Source organism: Diabrotica virgifera, chromosome 3 (assembly GCF_917563875.1).
Source record: "Diabrotica virgifera virgifera chromosome 3, PGI_DIABVI_V3a".
NCBI lineage: Eukaryota > Metazoa > Arthropoda > Insecta > Coleoptera > Chrysomelidae > Diabrotica > Diabrotica virgifera.
Genome location: NC_065445.1, coordinates 57,080,456 through 57,104,802, shown reverse-complemented (window position 1 = coordinate 57,104,802; position 24,347 = coordinate 57,080,456). Strand labels below are relative to the sequence as shown.

The window sequence follows — 24,347 nt, the reverse complement described above, 5'->3', positions numbered from 1 at the left end:
ATTTAAATGAAGAACTACGATGGGGAGAGGAACTAGGATTACTTTTCGCACCTAGGGGTCATTCAAGGTGACTCACAGACAGAAAGGGTAGACCTCGGAAAATATAGGTAAATAGGTAAAATATTTGGCTATATAACAGAGGTAACGAGCTTAATACCTACACTCTAAAGTTTTAAGTTACACATCTTAATAAACTTAAGAATAATTTTGTATACCTGATACATATTTAATGATAGTAAATAAAGTAGATTGAAAGGGGGGTATAAGTTTTGCAATAATAAACTATTAATAAATTCCTGTCTTTGTATTTCAAATTTACTACAAGCATAAAAAATGTGATCCAAGTCGCTCACCACATTGCAGGTTTCACAAAGTTCGGTATTGACTACACCGATTCTATATAAATGTTGAGGAAAGCTTGCATGTCCGAATTTAAGCCTACAAATGGTCACAATATCATTCCTTGTAAAATCATACTCTTGGTGCCACAACACTGTCGGAATACTTGAATGTAACAGTGTGTATCGTGTGGGGCAATTACCGCAATATTTTTTTCCAGTGCAATTCCCATTTTTCCTTAAAATTACGTTTAGATATCGTTAAATATTCTTGAGCTCCTAAATTGTTCTCCATATACTGTCCAGTTGTGACGCTTTCTTTGGCTAAGGAATCTACTACTTCATTTCCACGAAGTCCTATATGAGCTTTTACCCAAGTGAATTTTAATTCGTAGTGACTTTTTCTTAATTTATGAATTTTTAATTTTAGTTCTTTAATAAAAGGATTTATATCAGTAGCCACCACATTAATTGGGTTAGCGATGCATTTAAGAACCGATAAGGAGTCACTCAAAAGATGTATTTTTTTTAACTTGCTTTTTTCGATATACTCACAGGCTTTAATAATACCAATAACTTCTGCAGAAAAAATGGAAGTACTGCTATTTAGTTTGAATTTTTCTTGAATGTTTGCTGATGGTATATAGAATGCACACCCCGTACCGTCATTTTGTTTTGATGCGTCAGTATATATTTCCAGAAAATCTGGCAGATTTGCTATGCAAGCGCTTAAAGTATTTTTACTTATCAACAAATTTTCATGGTATACGGGAATATTAATTTCTAGTGGTTCCAACATATCAAAAAATTCAGATTTATCGACCGAAATAGGTCTTTTTAAAGCACTATTATGAGGACTGGTATTTCTAAAAGCCATACATAATGGAGGAGAAGGTTTTTTTGACCAATATTTGTTTGTTAAATCGTGGTTATTTAATAAAGCTATTTTATGTAACAGAGTAGGATTTTTAAAAGAATACTTAATAATAAATTTTTCTGACAACCATTCCCTCCGCAAAAATAATGGTGGCTCTAGTGCTTCAATCCGAAGTGGTTCCACAGGCGTTGAACACATTGCACCCAAACAGAGTCTTAGAGAAGTATTTTGAATTATTTCCAATCGTTTTAGAGTGTAAGGACTGGCTGATCCATACAACGTACATCCGTAATCCAGGATGGACCTAATAAAGGCTTTGTAGAAAGTTAAACACGATTGTGGATCTGCTCCCCACCAAGTTCTTCTTATGAATTTTAAAAAATTTATACCTTTTAAACATTTTGATTCTATATTTTGTATAAATGGTTTCCAGCTAAGCTTCCTGTCGAGAATAATTCCAAGATAAGTTACCTGATTTGATACCGGGTATAGTGTACCATTTACATTAATATGATCGATATTGGGCAGATTATGTCTTGTAAAGATGGTAACATTAGATTTTTGAGGGGTTAAAGAAAAACCTAACGATTCAAATTTCAAAGTACTTAGCTGTATATGTGACGTAAGCTCAGTGATGCCTGCTTCTAATTTTTTATTCGTGTTATAAATGACAAAATCATCAGCGTACTGTATAATATTACAATTATTATTTCCATCGTGTATTTCTTTTGTAAAAATATTAAACAAAAGGGGAGAGATAACAGAACCCTGTGGTAAACCTGTGGATGATCGTCTAGGACCTATTATAGAATTGTTATTCGACCTTACATAAACTTTTCTTTGTGTGAGAAGATTACACAAGACATTGCACACTCTTGGAGGAAGATCTGCCTGAAGCAATTTTTCTCTTAACATAATGATATTAATTGCATCGTAGGCACCTTTTATGTCAAGAAAAGCAGCACCTAAGTAGTAGTTATTTGAAAAACATAACTGAATGTCTGTTGTTAAATAAGATACTGCGTCAATAGTACTAAACCCTTTTTTAAAACCAAATTGTTCCAAAGGGAAAAAAGCAGTGCTAGTCAAATGAAATTCTAACCGGTGCTTAATAATCCGTTCAAAAGTTTTCATGACACAGGATAATAAGGAAACGGGTCGATAAGATTCTGCAAGGTTGGGATTTTTCTGCGGTTTTGGGATTGGTACAACTACAACATTTTTCCATTCCTCAATGACTGCGTTGTATAACCAAATATCATTAAAAATTTCTAAAAGAAATAATTTACCGACAGTTGGTAAATTCCATATCATATCGTATGTAACTTGATCCATACCTGGAGCTGTATTCTTGGTATTTTTTAATGCAAATTGTAGTTCCGTAAATTTTAAAGGATCATTAAGTATATCATTCTTCACATCTGCATTATCTACTAAATCCTTTACTTCCTGGTCTGCCGAACATGGGGTGATATTTTGCAAAAAAGTGTCTATCCATTCATAGTTGGTACATTTAGGGGAAGGTGAAGGAATTCTTTGCATCTTTTTTGCCTGTTGCCATATTTCCTTAGACGGAGTATTTTTGTTAAGTTTAGCGCAGTAGTTAACCCAGTACTCCTTAGCCTTGTTCTTTAAAAATTTTTTTGCTACTGCCATTTTTTCTTTAACATGTATATAATTTTCCATATTACTATTGTTGATATATTTTTTTAATGCTTCTTTTCTATAAAAAACGACTTTATCACAGTCACTACCCCACCAGGGCGGGGGTGGCAGTTTAGCTTTTTTGAAAGGCTTATTGATTGGGATTGAACATGCAGCGGCATATTCAATGCCTTCCATAAAATATTTATATTTATCATTTACATTTAGTAGTTGGGGTTTATTACTGAGATATATAATGCAAGTTCGTTCGTATTCCATCCAGTTAGCTTTTTTAGTGTTCCATTTTGTTTTTGGTTGTATTGTATTACTAAACTGTTCCCTCAATATGTTGATTTTCATAAGAATGAGAAAATGATCCGATCCAAGAGTATCTGTTACCACGCTCCAGTTAGTTTTATCAGCGATGTCCGGAGATACTAGTGATAAGTCGACAGAAGAGTTTTGACCCGACCGAGATATTTTTGTAGGTGACCCATCATTTAAAATTACCAAATTATTTTGATTTAATGCATTTACCATATTTTTTCCAGATTGATTGATTTTATATGAGCCCCACAGATCGTGGTGCGCATTAAAATCTCCTCCAATTATTAATGTACCATTTATGTTATTAAAAAGATTGGAAAAATTGTGCACAGTAACTGCGATATTTGGAGGACAATACACAGAAACACAAGTAATGGATAGATTTTCAGAAACAAAAATTTCTGCCGCACAGACTTGCATACCATCTGCTACATTATTAATTGATACTTCTTTGAATTTGATATTATTTTTTACAAGAATAGCTACACCTGTCGTACCATCTATCCTATCTTTACGCACAATAGAATATCCATAAAATGTATAAGTGACTTTTGGTTTAAACCATGTTTCTGATACCAGAGCAATATCAACATCATAATCTGATAATATTTTTACTAAGCTATGTTTATTGGATACAGCGGAACGTGCGTTCCACTGACAAATTTTCAATTGATTGAGGTTAGTATTCGTCATCGTCACATATACTTTCATTACAATTATACGCAATATTTTTAATATAATCTGCATCAATGGCTGTAAGTTCTTTAAAAGATTTTACTTCACTTAGTACTTTCTGTAAAACCGCGAAGAATCCTTTAATAAATTCATCTGACATATCAGATTCAAAATTTTCTCTTGGTGGTATATTAATAGATTTTTCGGGTCCAAATTTAAATGGGAACATTGGAGGGGAATTTGATATTTGAATGGGAGAATTGGGTTTTCGCTTCTTGTTAACTGTTTCGATCTGAGTTGAAGCATTGCGATTTCGAGCTGTTTGTAAGGTAACAGAATTAGTTGACTGAGATGACACTGGTTGTCTAGGATATTTGATATTATGTCTTCGTGAAGGCAAAGGGGGAAACTCTTCCTCTGATAAATAAGATAGAGCTTGAAATTTATTGTTAACTTTTAATGTAGAAGCATATGATGTTTTATTTAAATTTTTTGCTTCCGTAAAAGTTAAATTCTCTTCAGCCATTTTTTTCTTTATTTCACTTTGTTTTATATGTGTTGGACATGATTTAGAGATTGATTTATGTGAATTAGTTTTACAGTAAATGCAACAATTATCCTGTGGATCCCGACATGAATGAGTTTCATCTTTTGTTTTACCACAGTTTATGCAAAGAGCCACTGTACTACGACACTGCTTCGCTACATGACCATATTTAAGACACCGGTAGCATTGGGTAACACTGTGAATATAAGGTTCAACAGGGCAAGATACCGAATTAATGAAGATGTTTGAGGGTAACACGTTACCCTCGAAGGTGACTATGACTGTTTGTCGAGGAACAAATATTGCTTCTCCATCAGAAATGACCTTTCGCTTGATTCTACGAATTTCGGTAATAGTTACGGCAGATAGAAAATTTGTAAAAAGATATTGCTCATCAAAAGAAGTATCAACATTTTTAACAACCCCCTTCCTCGATAATAAATTATTTGGTATATAAGCAATTAGATTTTCGTTTTTTAACTGTTCATTAGCTACTAGTTTATTAGCATCTTTAATTGTTTTTAATTGAACCCTTATTCTGTTTCTGCCTACTCTATCAATTCGTACAATATTCTGAACATTCAATTTTTTATGGAGCACATGGCCAACTGCCATAGGATGTAATTTTCCTATTGCAAGCTCATTATTGGTACTTTCAATAAAAACATAGACAAAATCTGAATACAGGTTCGGTTTTTGTAGATTGAAAACCTTACTTTTTTGCTTAGTATCTGAAAGTGTCAACTTATCTGTACCAGCTGCGGTTTTATCATCTTGATTTCTGGTTGTCGTAGTGTTGTCTATGACCATATCTACATTTTCTCCTCCATTATCCACTGTTCCCCCTTTGTCAAGGGGTGGTTCATCGGCCATTTTTACACCTTATTCACCGCACTATTTGTTTATTTATTAAACGTAAATATTATTATTTTATGCTTTATAAAGTTTAAAAAGTTTTAAAGTAATTTAACCAAAATATGACCTTATTCACCGCACTATTTATTTATTTATTAAACGTAAATATTACTATTTTATGTTTTATAAAAGTTTAAAAAGTTTCAAAATAATTTAACCAAAATATCACATTTTTATTCGTATCACCTAAAATACTTATTAAGTGATAATTAGTTTCTAATGTGTATTTGATAACGGTAGGTAATTATTATTTAGCGAAAGAAATATTTTAAACACATCCGCTCACCACAGAAGTTTAAATGGTACTGCAATTAGGCCTTAATAAGTAAATATTTAAAGATTACTAGAGAGGTCTATACTAGCTAATTTGAATATGACAGCGCGCACAAAAATACATCTGTGTTTCAGTTTTAGTACTGTTTATTTTGGGCAATACTGTACTTGTAGGATGTTAAAATGATGAAGGATGGTTAATTGGGAAATCCGAATTTTATTTACTTTTATTATATTTAGTACAATTTGTATCCCAATTTAGTAGGTATTGTCCTTTTCATGATCATTTTTCAGTGCGTAACAAATGAAAGGAAAAGTCCGTGATAATACACATTTATGACATTTATTCTAACATGACATTTTAGTTAAATCTGACAGTTGTCACATTTTATTTTCAATTTGGAATAAAAACAAATCAAATGTGTTTCTCGCATTTACAAAATGGTATTTTCTTTTATTTGTATAGTCTTATAAATTATACAGATTATATTTGTAATATTATTATCTAATTAAAAATAAATTATTTTTTTTTATTATGGAGCCATCTATCGACAACTAGAATAACTATAATAAATGTTATAAATATCACCGACGAAATGTAATCACCGACGAAATGTAATCACCGACGTGCCTTTTTTTTCTGTCACATACAATTTAATGCGTTAGAAAGAAATCGAAAAACTGTGACGCACTGAAAGATGATCATGAGAAAAAGAATACCTATAATTCTAGTGATTCTTTTAAATCCCCTATTTTTAAGAGAATTTACACCTTTAACCATAGTTTTACGATTTTCTAACGGAAATTGAAATATTCATGCTTTAGATCACATCCCGTCTTTAAACGGTTTTAAAACGTTGGAGGACATATGCGAAATTTTTAATGAAAATTTTGAAATTGATTTTGGTGCAGAATTTTCGGGTTTAACAAGTTATTTGTCTGATCATTTTTTATTTTTTAATTCTTCTAATCGATGTCAAAATGATTTATTTAAAATGTCACTTATAAATGTTTAAATTGTAAAAATTATTGTAAAAATGGATAAAACACCTTCAAAAAGTCATGATAATGTTCATAGAAAACGAAGTCCGCCAGAAGAATCCCATCAGAAATTTTTCGGAATCCTTTCTTGAATTTTATGAGAGTTTCGTAAATCCCATAAACAAAATTTAACAGTAAACGAATTAGTGAGAAGAGGAGCCCAAATTTGAAGACAGATGAGCGAAAATATTTAATTCCTTTTTGTAAACTTGAAGATAAATTAATGTAGTTTAATATAATCAAAATTAACCCTCACGCACAAGTTGTAGTCCATGTGACAAACAACTTCAGTGAGAAACTGGGTTTATTTATAATGTTATTATTTGTCACAAATAAAATCTATTATTATTATTATTATTATTATCAAAGAAAATAATATTTTATCTGATCAAAGAAAATGTTTCCTCGTAAAAAATTTGGAAAAACAAATTGTAGTGAATTATAATCGAAGATATATATGTTACAGTTCAAATTGATTATCCAGTTGGAGTTGACTCCAACTAGTTGGAGTCAACTCTAACGGCTGGTTTCAGTAAAAGTTGATTATAAATATAAAATAAAGATTTATATTCAACATTTACTAGTAAAAGTAGACTCCAACTAGGAAAAGTATACTCTTCCCAATGCCATTTAGTAAAAGTTGATTTTGATTCAAACAATCAGCCGATTCTAGAAATTAAATGTTACTGAATATGTTCAAATTAGTCTAGGCTGTATCGTCGCCCCCGTTAGGTAAATTACTCCGATTCGAATTTTTTGCACAAACTTACTCAAAAAGAGGTCCTTATAACCAATCTACTTGGTGCCAGGCAGCACCTTGATCGATAAATTGTTTTCACTTCGAACAATTTTTTTTTAAATCATTTGGGTTATTCTGAGCAAAAAAAGGTATTTTGTGATTTTTCTCTAAAATTGATTGTTGTCGAGTTATACGCGATTTAAAATTTAAAAAATGCGAAAATAGCCATTTTCAAGGCTTAACTCGGTTAAAATCCATTATTATGAAAGTCAGAAAGTGACCAAATCAAAGTTTATAGCCCCCTCTACAAGATCCAGCAGAAATTTTTGTCACTATTTTATTACTAAGCTTTATCTTTAATTATTAACAATGAGTGCTAAGTGCGTATTAGGCGGCCGTCAATGGTGAGTGCTAAAGAGATGCACCATTCCAGCCATCCAATGGTGAATCTCACTCGCACTCACATTAACGGCGACTCAATACACGGTTAGCGCTCATTGTTGATAATTAAAAATAATATCTTATTTATGAAATAATGACAAAAATTTCTTCAGGATCTTATAGAGGTAGCTTTAATCTTTGATTTTTTTAGTTTCTGACTTTCATAATATATAATATCGTATGACATTTTTGCCTTTCGGACAGTTCCGGCGCCAACTACATCTTTAACCCTGTTTCAAGTAACTAGTGTCGATGTACACTTGCCCAGGTTGACCGACTACTTAACGTGCTCTCCGAGGCACGGTGAGACGGCTCGTGTCATTATTGAAAATGAAAATGATTTGTCTTTAGCAGGGCTCGAACCTACGTGCACTGGCGTATGAGGCCAGCGATTATGCCGTTACTCCACGGTCGCTCGCTTGACTTTCACAATAATTATCTTTAACCGAGTTATTAAACTTTGAAAATGGTTATTTTGGCGTTTTTCAAATTTTAAGTCGCTAATAACTCGACAACAGTCAATTTTAGAGAAGAAAGGCCCAACTGATCTAAAAATAATTTGTACGAAGTGAAAAAACTATGTATTTTTGCGAATTTGTTTAAAATCATTGTTTATCGCCAACTTCACTAAACTCATTCATTATTATACTCATTTGCCCTCATTTTCGGCAGTAAAGTAACACTTTGTTGTATTGAAAGAAGAATGTTACTTTACCTGCCGCTGTAATTAATCAAATTAACCGAGATTGAATGTAAGTGGTCAATGGCAGCAATCGATTATTTATTTGAGTGAAATTAAAATTTATTTACTTTAATTATTAAAAATATTGTACAAAATTTATCTTATTATTAATAAAATTTATGTCAAAAAGTAAAATTCTGTAGTGTTTCGCAATTATATTCATACAAAATAAATCAAAACTTTACAGATTTAGTAATTAGGTAGGTATACAATATTCATAACTATCGATTAAACATCAAAACCGGCCATCATGCAAAAGTCATCTGTCATTACTGTCATACGAATTTTTTATTTCGTCTAAAATTAAAAAAAATTCCTCAAAGTTGTAAGTAAGTGTTAATGTTTTTTATGATTAACGATACAATTTTGTACGCACCACCTCAGTACTCTTTATCGAACGTGTCTGTTCCTCTGCTCGTAATATCAGACTCATTCGATAAAGAGTCACTTTACTGACTGACTTTACTGAAATTGGTTAAACAATTTTTCGACCGCGGTACCGCGTGACACCCTGTGTATTTGTTATAAGGATTGTTATACGGATGTATTTCTTTGAGTAAGTTTGTGCAAAAAATCGAATCAGAATAATTTACCTAACGGGGCGACGTTACAGACTATACTAATAAGTAGTTGAAACGGTCAAAACAAAGAAACGCACACTCATCAAAAATGCACTTTAGATTCTCGTATAATCAACATTTACTGAATCGATCCAGGAAGAGTCAACTCCAACTAGTAAAAGTTGATTTAAATTTTTAAAATCAACTTTTACTGCTCGTTTCAGTTGGAGTTGACTCCAACTAGTTGGAGTCAACTCTAACTGAGAATCAACTTGAACTGTAACATATACATATAGTGATATTCTTGTTTTAATCTAAATAGGTAACTATTGGTAACAGTTTTTATAAAAAATGTGAATAAACTGCATATACAGGGTGAGGCAGATAAAGGGCCTATTAGAAATATCTCGAGAACTCAAGGTAAGAAAATTATGAAAATCGGAATACAGGGGTTTTGAGGTGTGAACTATTTAATGAAAATATTTTGGTCTCTTTGCTACTTCCGGTTATACCGGAAGTTGGTTGTAACTTCGTTTTTTTAAATGGGACACCCTGTATATTTTTACATTTTTGGATTCTTCTTGATTTATTCTTTCTAAAAATATAAGTTTTTGTAATATTATACACGGTAGGTTAAAAGATAATTACGTTTTTTTATTAATTTCGTAGCAAAATTATAGTTAAGGTTTTCCTTTTTTGTATAGGTACAGGGTTGGTTGAAACTCAGAATGAGTATTTTCTGAGTTTTCTTAAATGGAACACCCTGAATTTTAGTATTGTAATGAAATTTTATTTTAGGATACTTTTTAATTTCTTAAGCAATCCCTATACCTAACTGCTTCAATTTGTGAGTTATTGGTGATTCAAGCCAAACATTAATTGCAACACAAAATACCTGAAATTTTATTAGGTTGGCCGTAAAAATATTCAATGACAAATAATTTTTCGGAAATAAATACATACTAATCGAGACTGATACTTAAAATTGCCAATAATGGTTGAGCTATCAAAATATCTACGTAGTTAAGATTGTTGGTGCGATTAACAATTAAGCACAAATTAAAGCAGTTGGGTATAGGGAATACTTAGGAAATTTAAAAGTACCATAAAATACCATTTCATTACAATACTAAAATATAGTGTGTTCCATTTAAGAAAACTCAGAAAATACACATTCCGAGTTTAGACCCACCCTGTATACTAAATTTCAAAATTTAGCTATAATAATAATTGGTAACAATAGTAGACCATATTAAAAATCATTTAAACATACAACTACTACAATTTTACAGGGTGTGAATTTTGCTACGAAATTAATAAAAAAAAACGTGATTATCTTTTCATCTACCCTGTATAATATTACAAAACCTTATATTTTAAGAAATAAGAAATCAAGGAGAATTCAAAAACGTAAAAATATATAGAGTGTCCCATTTAAAAAAACGAAGTTACAATCAACTTCCGGTATAACCGGAAGTAGCAAAGAGACCAAAATATTTTCATTAAATAGTTCACACCTCAAAACCCCTATATTCCAATTTTCATAATTTTCTTTACTTTAGTTCCCGAGATATTTCTAATAGGCCCTTTATCTGCCTCACCCTATATAAAAAATAATGATTTTATTTGACAGATAATAAATAGGATTGCCGCCCTCCTATAAAAGAACCCCCTAGAATAGAATAGAACAGAAAATTTGTGGTTTCTTGAAATGCGCATTTTTTAAATTTTTGTGCCTATCTTGCGCATATTTCGTAATTTTTTACTGCATATATTATATTATGCTCATATTTCATCAAAATTGATCTCATATATTATGTAAATCCGGTCCCTAGTTATGAGTTATCTACCATCTTTCATATATATTATTTATAGTGGTATATTCAGAATATTTTCATATTTCCGAACTGCCTGTATAATTAATTATGCATAGTATTTATCTACTGTTTTAAATTAGATAATATTTAGCGGTCTTTGCATAATAATTCTATTAAAATTCTTTGTCTATTGATCTTATTTTACAAATACTGCGCTAACCTGTATATTTTAACGGCACACAATTCCAAATCCGAGTATTACCCAAAAGGCGGGTTAGATATTTTACGGTGCAGATTATCGTGTAAATAGTGATAAGGGAGGGATTTAATACCCCAACTAACAGATTATAAATCTCCGTTAGCGTTGTATGATGCTTTTTCAGCAGAGTAGGATGTTCTTCCATTTTCCCATTTAATACTTCCGTTTCCTTTATATCGTGGCAGGTATATCATGTTTTTAATGCATATTGAAGAAACGAAAACTTTATGTGGAACCATAAGCGTAATGTATTCTGGGTCGGACGTCCGATTATATTTCGTATGTTAAATGTATAGTATTATAAGGTCGGGAATCGTTGTTGTTGTGTTAATTTTAAAGCATAGTAGAAAATAGGGATTTAGTTTAGTCTGGGAAGGTGGGATTTAAGGGAACAAAACGTTAATTAGTGTAAACAATGCAAATTGAATTTATAAATGGGTCAAGTACTGATATATAATTTAAGCGAATAACCAGGCCCCCGATTCAATTTAGTGTTAATTACCAAATGGATCGATACAAAAAGCCTAACTATACATACATTTAGATCAATATAAAGAAATTGTGGTTTTTATTTGTATTAAAAGCTGTGTATAGAAGGAACACTAAGAGCTACAGAAATAAAAGATACGATTATAACATCGACGTTGCAAATTGTGGCGTATGCTGACGACATAGAATTAATTAGCAGAAACCTAAAGAGTTTAAAGGCAGAATTTATGAAGATATGCAAATAAGCATCCAAAAGGGGTTTAGAAATAAATTAAAACAAAACAAAATACCTAATATGCTCAAGAAAAAACCGTTAATATGATAAGCTTAAACATTGGTGAATATGAATATGAAAAGGTAGAACATTTTAACCATGAACATTTTAACCATGAAATATCTAAAAAATGGAAAGAGTCACATCTGAGCACTATCCACAAAAAGGGAGATAAATCAAAACCTGAAAACTATAGAAGAATTGCAGTCACTAGTAGTATCAGCAGAATATATGGAAAACTTATTAAAAATCGAATAGAAGAAGAATACCAAAATATGGAAACCGAAGAACAGGCTGGTTTTCGCGCAGGTCGATCTACAATAGATCATGTTTTCTCCATTACTCAGATAATTGAAAAGAAAGTTGCTCGTGGCCAAGAAGTCCATCTGATGTTTGTAGACCTTAGAAAAGCGTATGATAGTGTCCCGCTGGTTAAATTATGGGAGGCACTGGAGAAAACAAATGTAAATATAGAATTGGTTGAAGTCGTAAAAACGTTGTACTACCAACAAACAACAAGAATTAAAACGGGAAATCTCATAACACCTGGATTCACAGTAACTAAAGGACTAAGGCAAGGATATTGTATCTCACCAACACTATTCAAAATATACCTCGAAGCAGCACTCAACAAATGGAAGAAAAAATGTACGAATATGGGCATACCACTAACGGACTCAACTTTGTACACGCTGTGCTTTGCGGATGACCAGGTGATCATCGCACAGAACTCTGAAGATCTTAGTTACATGATGCGAAAACTATTAGAAGAGTTTACAGAGTGGGGCCTAGAAGTGAATATGGAAAAAACTGAATACATGAGTATCGGAGGAGAACAACATAGCCTCCGAGTAGAGGAAAATCAAGAAATAAAATTATGTGAAGACTACAAATACCTGGGAGTAAAGATCACTCAAGACGGAAAATTAGATGCAGCTATAAGGAACGAAATATACAGGGGAGGAAAGGCATATCCTTACTAAACAGCGTACTGTGGGATAAAAATATTTCTAAGGAGAATAAAAAAAGAATATATAACACTATAATAAAAAGCATCACAACATATGGATGCGAAGTTTGGCCCCTAAAAGACAGAACAGAGAAAACAGACTTCTGGCGCCGTTCAGCGGGAATATCTGGACGCGACAGAATAACAAACAAAAGAGTCCGAGAAATCATGGGGGTTACACATACTATTGTTGACGACATCAGGACGAAACAACTCAGCTGGTACGGACACGTAAGGAGAATGTCGGAGAATAGAATACCAAGACAAATCCTCGAATGGCAACCAAGAGGAAGGCGCAGACCAGGAAGACCTAGAAGAAGTTGGAGAGAAGGAGTTGATAGAGAAATCAGGGACAGAGAACTCGAGGACGATCTATGGAATGACAGAACGAGATGGAGATTGGAAATCGGAAGACGTCGAAGAACGTTGTAAACCGATATTATATATATAGAACATTTTAAATATCTGGGAGTCTCAGTTAATGGAACTAACGATAGAAGTATCGAAATTAATGAAAGAATCCAAGCAGGAAACAGAACCTACTAAGATAAGAAGATTACTCAGAATACAAAACTTAAAATTTACAAAGCAGCAATTAGACTAGTAATAATCACATACGGTGCTGAAATAATGTATCTGACACAAAAAGAGGAAAAAAGATTGAGGATCCTAGAAAGGAAAATAATTCGGAGGATAGCAGGACCACTAAACTTGGGTAATAATGAATTTAGAAAACTCATGAACCACGAAGTAAGAAAACTTCTGAGAGGAGAAGACATCCTCAGATTTATCAAGGCACAGAGACTCAGATGGATGGGACATGTAGAAAGGAGGAATCTAGAAGCCGTTATCAAGAAAATTTCCAAATGAAGACCTGTATCAGGCAGACCACGAAGAAGACCCAAAACTAGAAGGGAGAACCAGATAGTGAAGGACCTTAAGAAGATGGGAGTCAGAGAATGGGTAACCAGAAGCAAAAACAGGAACGAATGGAGAAAAATTGTAGAAGATGCCAAGTCACACAACCAATTGTAAAACCAAAAGTTAATGCGGATTGAGTCACCGCGACAAATGAATCGGAATAGCCCAAAGAGGGCGGCAATCACTCCGCTAGGAGTGTAGATGCCATGATGATGATGATGAAAAGCTGTGTACGTAATTTTGAATTATGATTAATTGATAAGTTTAAAATATTAGATTTTATAAAATGTAAACATAAAAATCTAAAAGATTTCTTAGGTCGGAAACAAATTCTAGCTTTTACCTACACTCTATCTTTGTACCGGGTGTCCCAATAAGAATGGCGCTCGGCCATATCTCAGGAACCGTTTATAGTACAGCTTTGGGAAAAAAAATTTTATAAGAAAAGTTGCCTCGAGAAAAGCCTGAAAATTATTTTTATAATTTTAAGTCCACCGCTAGAGGGCGTAATTGAATATTAAAAATTAAAAAATCGAAATTTTACAAAATTTGCGTAATGAAAGGGCACTGGAAATCCGATTATCGTATTCTTTATAAAATTCTGCGCATATTTTATTTCACAAGTTTAAGTCTACCTGTGCAAATAAAAGGTAGGGGTGAGTGGGAACCTTGTTATGAAAAAATCGCTGTAAGTCCGGTTCTGCTTAATCGATTTTTGCAAACTTGGTCTTGTTGAAAACAGCTCTTTTTCGTCAATGTAATAGTTATAATTTGGAAACAGCCTATTACGTAATATGCCGGCTAGGAGGCGCTAGTTATTTTCTTTTTAGAAATCTAGTTGTCTTTGGAAAATATTAGATATAAGTATGTATTTTTTTTCCTGTATTACAAAATTAGACCAAATTAGCAACAGAATACCGAAAACCGCATATCTATATCTTTTTTTCTATCTCGAGATATCTTAAGAAACGTGTAAATTTTAAACATACCTGTTGCTGTCATATAAGTGGAAATATATAGAAGCAAGCAGTGTGCTATGGAAAAAAAACAAAGAAACATTTTCCAGATGTCACCGCATATAATAAATCAAAACAAAATATGAAAAACTCTACTACTGGGGTGACGTCTTTGGGGATATTTCATTGCATATATTCTAGCCGCAACAGTTGCATTTCTTATGCATTCAAAGAATGTGACTATCATGTCAAATGCTTCTTAGTTTGTAAGAATCATCTTGAATTTCACTCTGTATAAATTTTATATAAAATTTAATAGAAACAAACCGCAACAAACCATCAATGCATAAATTTTTATGTTTTACTGATTTGACACATAATTTGACACATGATGACTTCTTGAAGTTAATACTTTTAATAGTTCTATTTTTTTCCATAGCACACTACTTGTTTCCATTTTGACTTCCTTAACTTAGTTTACCGGTGAAAATAGCAGTTATGTATTTATCTTAGTTGGGAATAGGATAATTGATATTAAAATATAATGAAATAAAAATTAAAAATTTATGTAGAAAATCTGACGTTTTTACATTTTCTACGATTCATCGAGAGAAAAGCAAATGCGCGGAGGCAACAATTCATAAAAATTTACATATTAACGCTATTTTTTGGTATTATTTTAAGTATTAAAATTAGTGTAATATTTAAATAAAAATAAAATTAAACTATTTAAAATATATTTATTTCGTTAAAATCATAATAATAGAAGTATAACTTCTTACTCGCGTACAAAGTACACACACTCTTTTTTTGTTATATTTTATAGTGTTATTTGTCTTATTGTTGTTTTGATTCATTATATACGGTGACATCTGGACAATGTTCCTTTGTTTTTTTTTCATAGCACACTACGTGCTTCTATATATTTCCACGTATATGACAGCAACAGTTAAGTTTAAAATTTACACGTTTCTTAAGATATCTCGAGATATAAAAAAGGTATCGACATGCGGTTTTCGGTATTCTGTTGATAATTTGGTCTAATTTTGTAATACAGGAAAAAAAAAATACATGCTTGTATTTAATATTTTCCAAAGAAAACTAGATTTCTAAAAAAAATAATTAGCGCCTTCTAGCCGGCATATTACGTAATAGGCTGTTTCCACATTATAACTATTACATTGACGAAAACGAGCTGTTTTCAACAAGACCAAGTTTGTAACAATCGATTAAGCAGAACCGGACTTACAGCGATTTTTTCATAAGAAGGTTCCCACTCACCCCCACCTCTTATTTGCACAGGTAGACTTACACTTGTGAAATAAAATATGCACAGAATTGTATGAACAATACGATGATTGGATTTCCAGTGCCCTTTCATTAGGCAAATTTTGTAAAATTTCGATTTTTTAATTTTTGATATTCAATTACGCCCTCTAGCGGTGGACTTACAATTATGAAAATAATTTTCAGGTTTTTCTCGGAGCAACTTTGGTTATAAATTTTTTTTTCCCAAAGCTGTAGTATAAAAGGTTCCTGAGATATGGCCGAGAGCCATTCTTATTGGGACACCCGGTACAATTTGCAAGGAAAGAGAGTGATAAATGCATAGACATGAGGAATATAACATTTGCATCCCACAACACGTCAATTTATTTAGGTAAAAAATCAAACGAATGTGGTTCCTAGTACTCAATTCGTGAGTAATAACACTCAAAAAAATTTAGTTCGTAATATTGATTAACAGTGATTATTGAATAGTATTTCGTTGTATCAACAATTTAATTTGTTGTTTCAACGAACTTCTGAACATTGACGAATGTAGTTAGTTATTGTCACAATGATTGAATAATTATTGTGAAAATAACTAGAATACATTAATCAATAACACTCAATTTATTCAGCCAATAACTTAGTTTCGTATATTTAATAAATAATAGATAAAAGGCATTATATTCAATTTCCTTGCTGAACACCTAAGCAACGTCTTTAAACCTTACAACATGGACCAAAACGACGAAGATAATAATGAAATCTTAAATTTTCTTGATATACCTTTTCAAATGGATCTCCCAATAAAAAAATTTAAACCTAAAGAAATCCGAATGGTAATTATGGATGAAATCAATCCAAAAATGCTCCTGGATATGACCTCGTCACTGGAAAAATCCTGCAAAACGTAACTAAGAAAACAATCATGGCAATAACACATATATTTAATGCAATACTTACGTATGCACATTTTCCCAATCAGTGGAAAGTAGCAGAGATCATAATGTTACAAAAACCAGGAAAAGACCCCAAAGAACTGAACTCATATAGACCCATTAGTCTCTTACCTATATTATCTAAGCTATTTGAAAAAATGTTTCTACGTCGATTAGAACCAATAATAGAAGAAACAAGATTAATTCCAAAACACCAATTTGGTTTTCGTAGCAAACATGGAACAATAGAGCAAACACATCGTATAGTCAAACAAATCAGCAATGATCTAGAAAACAAGAGGTACTGTAGTGCAGCTTTTCTAGATATCAGCCAAGCATTCGACAAAGTGTGGCATACAGGACTCCTCCATAAGCTGAAGAAAAATCTTCCGTATCAATATTATTTAATTATAAAATCGTATCTGACAGATCGCTTTTCATTAGTAAAACAACAAGATGCTCGCTCAGAACAATTTAAAATAAAATCCGGCGTCCCACAAGGTAGTGTACTTGGTCCCTTACTATACCTGTTATTTACTGCTGACCTACCTACAACTAGATTGACAACAGTCGCAACATTCGCGGATGACACAGGTATTATCGCATCTCACACAGACCCCCAAAGAGCTTCGCATAACTTACAAGCCCACTTAAATAAAATAGAAAAATGGTTAAAAAAATGGAAACTAAGAGCTAATGAAACAAAATCGACCCACATGACATTTACCATGCGAAGAGAGAGCTGTCCACCAGTATACATAAACAACAAACAATTATTACAAGTAGATACAACCAAATACCTGGGCATATATCTAGATAAAAGACTAACATGGAGAAAACACATATTCACCAAAAGAAAGCAACTTGGACTCAAACTTCAACAAATGTACTGGATTCTGGGTAGACATTCAAGACTGTCAATTGAAAATAAATTAGTGGTATACAAAGCCATACTTAAACCCATATGGACCTATGGCATACAGCTATGGGGCTCAGCCAGCAACTCTAACTTGGAAATTATACAACTTTTTTAAAATAAGGCATTAAGAACCATAGTAAACGCTCCATGGTACGTCCCCAACGCAATAATAGAGAGAGACCTGAAAGTTCCCAGCATCAAAGAAGAAATCAGCAAATACAGTGAAAAGTATGAAGAAAGACTTAGTGCGCATCCAAATGATTTCGCGAGTGAATTATTAAACACGGAGAGTGAAGTTCGCAGAGTTAAGCGTTATAAACCAACTGACTTACCAAATAGATTTTAGATAAATTAGAACTATTTTAAGTTTTACTTTATTTTACTAGTAGTACTATCTATACATTTGTTGATAATTTAGAAAGGAAAGTTTCATAATTTAGAAAGGAAAGTTTTCATTGGAATTCTTACCTACATGTCATAGCCTAAGAAAGTCATAACTTTAACTGATTGTTGGAGATTTATTTTTGGTTACGACTGTGAATTATTGTGAAGGTTGCCCTTAGTAACGGCTAGCAACTTATAATACATTGAATCACGATTTTTGCTTTAAATTTTAAAGCACCTTTTGGATTGACATCAAATTTGGCAAACACATAGATAACATGTTAAGGAATAAAAATGGTATTGGGTCTCTGTGTGCTTTTGTACTGGCTTATAATGGGTGAAAAAATATATGTTCAAAATAAGTTTGGAAATGGATAAAAGGTCTAATTCTAAGCACCTTTTGTTCTGTAGCATTTTTTCAAAAAGTTAATACCTTTCGAGTTATTTTCGAGTAGATACCTTTATTTTTCAACAACAATTATTTTTCAACAACAATTATTTTTCGACAAAAAAACTACGTTTTCAGACCGTTTTTCGCAAATATCTCAAAAAGTAAATATTTGATTGAAAAAAAATATTCCAATCAAAAGTGTAGCTTATAAAAACCGAAAAAAATGGTGTATCAATAAAGTTTATCAATCGAGTAAAAACATAGTTGTAGCTCATGAAAAACACGTTCGTATTCGTCTAATGCCAAATCGAATATTTCAAGGTGAAATCATTGAAAGATTAAGCACTTTTCGGGAAAAACCCATTCAAACTTTTTAAAGTGTTTATAAGAATCTTTATTTTAGTTTTTTATAAAAGTTTTTAGCATTAAAAATAAGCGAGTTACGCTCAAAATAAAGTTGGCCCTCTTTTTTTTTGGTAAAAAATCATGAAAATCTTCCCGTGTTTAGCTCCCGTCTGAACCGTCTCAACGGTTTAAAATGCTTATTTTTGAAAGGGTTATATTGGAAAAAGCTTGAACGGGTCACTAATCACGAGTGTATGCAAATTTTGAAGAGCCATATCTTAACCAATTTTTGTCTTACGGAAAAACAACATGAAGCTAGCATATTTAAAATAGCAAAACCTACATTTTTTACTGTTTAAGATTTTTCTTATCACTAATATTTTTAAGTTATTTTGAAAAAAGAAACTTCTCTCAAAAAATTTTAGAAATTGTTTTTTTACTATAAAACCAATATTTTTTTAAATAAGCACTTCAAACCAGTCAAACTTACAGATCATATTATATATAATACACATACAGTTAAAATAAATTGGTAAAGAGGTAACGATTAATTTTATTTAGGGTGCTGAACTCGATAGTGCTAAATAGTGCTAAATGGTGCTAAATAGTGTAACTCGTTTATTGTTGACGCTAGAAACTTTTGTAAAAAACAAGTATAAAGCTTTTTTTAGATACTTTAAAAATGTTAATAATCTTTTCCCGAAAAGCGCTTAATTTTTCGGTGATTTCGCGTTGAATTATTCGATTTGGAATTAGACGACTAAGCACGTACATTTCATGAGCTACAACTTTGCCTTTACTTAATTTATACACTTTACTGATACACCATTTTTTTTTTTCGAGTTTTTATAAGCTACGCTTTTGCTAAGAATAATTTTTTCGATAAAATATTTACTTTTTGAGTTATTTGCGAAAAACGGTCTGAAAACGTAATTTTTTTGTCGAAAAATCAACATTTTCAATCACGAATAACTCGAAATGTATTGACTTATGTAAAAAACTTTATGGAACGAAAGTGGCTTATAATCCGTCAATTTATTCATTTCCGGGCTTATTTTAAACACGCGTTTTTCGCCCCCCGAGAGGGAGTGACTCTCACCCCCTAAATAAAAGCAACCAACGGCACAAATTCAACTTTGAAGTGGAGGGTAAGGAGAACCTAAATCCAAATTTTCATGCAATTCGGAGTTGCCCCTGAAAATTACATTCCAAAACGGTCATTTATTGGGCTATAATTCACAGTAATAGGTATATAAAATTTATTTTATGATTTTGTATATTTTTTTCTTCAGACGATATAAACAAAAATTGTCACTAAGGCAGTGTATGAAGAATCTCCATGAAAACTTAACTTTAATCTCGTCCAATTTAAGCACAGTTCCAAGACACAACCTATATTATCTTCACATGTTTTTAACACAGCGCTACAGTGAACTCTAAACATAACCTATTTTTTTTTAATATAGTTATGCGCTTTATTATCTTTTTATGTATATTTTACGACCCTTAATACTTTAACTAAAAGAACAGAGCATGCAATAAAGCCTTTATATGAAAACTTTCGCAACGAGATGGCGCTTCTGGTTTATTGTTGTGACGCAAAAGTGTATTAATAGTTTTTCGTCTTTTATTTTCCATCCAGGTGAACTTAACTGGAGAATATTTTATAAAGGAATTCTTTAGCAAATTACGTCATGTGCCGTCGAACAGTGTAATTGGGACTCTTTATAGAGGAATTGGAACTGTTTATAGAGCCTCATAACTAGAAGGTTTTACAACAGCATAAAATTAGATAGATAGAAATGTGGATCGTTTAACTTTATATTTCTCAGTAATTAAACAATATTAAATGAGTTATATTTACTATCATATATGCTACTCGTACGTTCATTACATAATTACATCACCTATATATTTACGGCATAATTTGATTTGTATTGATAATTTTACACTCATTACAAAACGGCATTCAAAGAGCCAGCCCTAATAACACCAAACATTCCATGTATGTTCCTAGAATGTACACACAGGACATTGAAAACATTCCTGGAATGTCCTCAAAAGCACAAGAAAGTCCCCTGAATGTCCCAGGAAAGTCCTGTGTCAACTTTTTAAACATTCCCTGAATGAATCCATCCGTGATGAATCCATTTATATCCTATTAACTCATAAACAAGTTTTGCATTTATAAAATTTCTCAGCATGTGATATTACAACCCCTATTTAGTTGTCTCATATTTATTTCAGCCAGCTCGCTTTATCAGCCATCATTTGTGTTGGTTCACAAATATTAATTATCTTCCAATACAAACCAGAAAACATACCTTCTGTATGTTGGTTTGCCTATCTATGCTTCATCAATTCAAGTACACCTCATTGATGATTGCGGGTTTTCAAATTCGCCCTTTTTTACATCTTAGATAATTTATTTTCTCTAACTCTTCTATTTTTATAATTCCAACACACTGATGTTATCTGTTATCATTGCTTGTACCATAAAAAACTTTAAATTTAGTGGCTGCGTAACCAACATTTCATAAAACTTCAAGTTTCATTTACAATTGTTGCCCTGACATCAGACAGATTCGCTTTTGAAGTCTCATCTCTTAGTTTCCTGTCACCTCTTGTAACATTGTAACATAATGAACTAATTGTTACCTATTGACCCACTTACCACGTGTGGGAGCCATATGTTGCCCTAGGGCCGTAGCCATAGGAATTTTATCCATCCTTTGGATTTTGCCTTGATTGCATCTATGTAAGACTTTTAGTCTGTTTTTAAAAGGCTTTGACCTTTGTATCTTTGGTTGGCTCACCATGGTCTTGTAAGTATAACCAAACTTTGCTTTTACCTTGGTCATCATTTTAACTTCAATATTTTGCTTTAATTAATATGGTTATACTTATTTTAGGTAACACTGATAGTGCTCTTGTTACAAATCGAAAACGTTTTGTTTCTATGTTTGTAGTCCTATATGGGCTTTTTAAATTAATATACCTTTGACCAAGCCAAAATTTTTTATTAAATTTTACTTGTAATTAATGGTATACAGCCAGCTGTGGATTCCCTGAATGTCTTATTGGAACATTCCATGAATGTCTACGAATGTTCTTTGGACATTCACAGTATATGTTTTAGACATTCCCTTGATATAGTCGCTAATGTGACATAATACCTTCGATTTGTTTTTTCATCAGTTTTGTAAGAGAGACTAAAAACTTTTTTTACCGTCACCTCCTGTTTTCATATGATATTTTTTGACATGTTTTGTAGTAAATTCAACTATCTATTTACTACAAAACATCTCAAAATTTACATGTGAAAATAGGAGATGACCCTAAAAATGGTTTTTCATCTCCTGCAAAATTCATGAAAAAGCAGATAGGAGGTATTGTCATATCACCGACGATAAACCAGAAGTATATGTGGCCAGTGGCCATCCCAAATAATACATCCCTGATAAATATAAACATTTTTATTGCACAAAATCTTGTCATATATTTTTTTCCATGATCATCACTACGATTATGATTCATTGTATTGAATTGTACATTACAATTACAATCTGGTCATAACTGACCAATGAGCAATTTTAATTTAACCTAAATTACTACTGTTCCTTAAAATGAAGAGCTTACCTCATAGCGTCTCTTATCTAATCTAACAAGATCGTCCACTATTCTAACATACACAGGCACACAAGCACTATGCTCTGCTTTTCACTATCACCTATCACTCAAACTAGGTCAAAAGGCTTTGTCCTCTTCAATTTTCTAGTTTGCCCAGTAGTATCGAGGAACTGGATTTCCTCAATATTCTCGTACTTTTATCTAGATTAGATTCCTCACTGTTTGTCACATACCAAGGACCATCTACAATATTTCTCAGTATTTTGTTCTGGATTATTTATATAATTTTTATATTACTTGGTCTAGTACCTACACCCGTACACCCCCATAGTAGGCATCCATACAGGTCTTAATATTTGTTTATAAAGTAATAACTTATTACGCATCGACAATGTGGAGTTTCTTCCAACTAGCCAATACACTTTTTATATCTTTATTTTGCCTTACATAGCCACAAGGCCATACGTTTCCTTCCTCGTTTTTTTTTGTAGACCACTTTCAGCTGATTCTAAAAAAAATTTAAATGAATGGTAATTTTTCTATTCTTTACAATTAAAAATCAAAAGAAATAGATACTATTTACAGGTAATAATATGAATAAATAATTCGTTTCATAAAGAATAAAGAAAATTGAAAACGGATTTTATAATACTTACTTACATAGTACAATTGTTTAAACAAAACAGATCCAGCCAGAGCAGAACTAAAAGACAGAACAGAAAAAAAACCACTAATTTCCATTTTCCCAACATTCTTCATCTATGTATTTTCCAATTTCAAATAAAAATTTTTTAGGTTATCATGAAAACCACGCGATCACAACATAGATACATGCGCGGCATATTTGAAAATGAACGCAAATTGAATAGTAAATGGCCTCTCTTAAAATATAGGACATTGGCAGTATGTTCGTAGAATGTCTTGTGGTAACATTCCACCAATAATTTAATCAGATGTTCACCGAATGTTCCTTGAATGTCCAGGACATTCAAACATTAATAAAACTTTGATAGTACATTCCTGGAATGCTTTGTGTTGTTAGGGAGAGATCTAAAGATTTCTTGCAAAACTATTTCTGGTCATATTCTGGTCTAATCCGAACTTTCTATACATTGCAAAGCAAACGGACAATAAATGAATAGACGTGTAGAATCTAAAATTTGCATTGCACAACACGTCAATAATTTATCTGAGCAAGACTCTAACTAATTTCATTACTAATACTTGTAATTTGTACGTGTAATTTGTACGTGTAATTTGTACGTGTAATTTGTAAGTAAACGAAATTAAAGAAAGACAGTTTAATATTTAGTTTCGATACAGAGACCACCACCATTCGCTTATGCACATTTCATCCTTTTAGACTCCTTAGAGTAACTAGTAATGTGCTTTCTAAAGCACTTTTAAGAGAGCACACCACGAGTCACTCGTGGTGCTACCTGCCTGTTCACTAAGATGCAGATTAATTTGCAATAGTACGGCGATAGCTCATCAAAGCTGCAAATGAAAATTGTACTATTACGGAAACTAATAATTGTACTAAATTTTAACATTTCACATTATTTGATTAATAATATTATTTTGCAAATGTCTGTTCATCATAAATACATGTATATATTACTTACAG

At 32.1% G+C, this 24,347-nt stretch overlaps 2 protein-coding genes across 2 annotated transcripts in view; one reads left to right on the top strand and one right to left on the bottom strand.

Annotated features, from left to right (window-relative positions):
• The window catches only part of LOC114324501 (connectin-like), a 1,593,699-nt gene that overhangs the window by 1,044,416 nt on the left and 524,936 nt on the right, over window positions 1-24,347 (top strand). The gene's annotated exons all lie outside the window — the stretch shown is intronic.
• On the bottom strand, window positions 538-1,215 carry LOC126882487 (ribonuclease H-like). The gene has a single exon (XM_050647452.1). It carries the CDS (start codon window positions 1,213-1,215, stop codon window positions 538-540), a length of 678 nt encoding a protein of 225 aa, XP_050503409.1.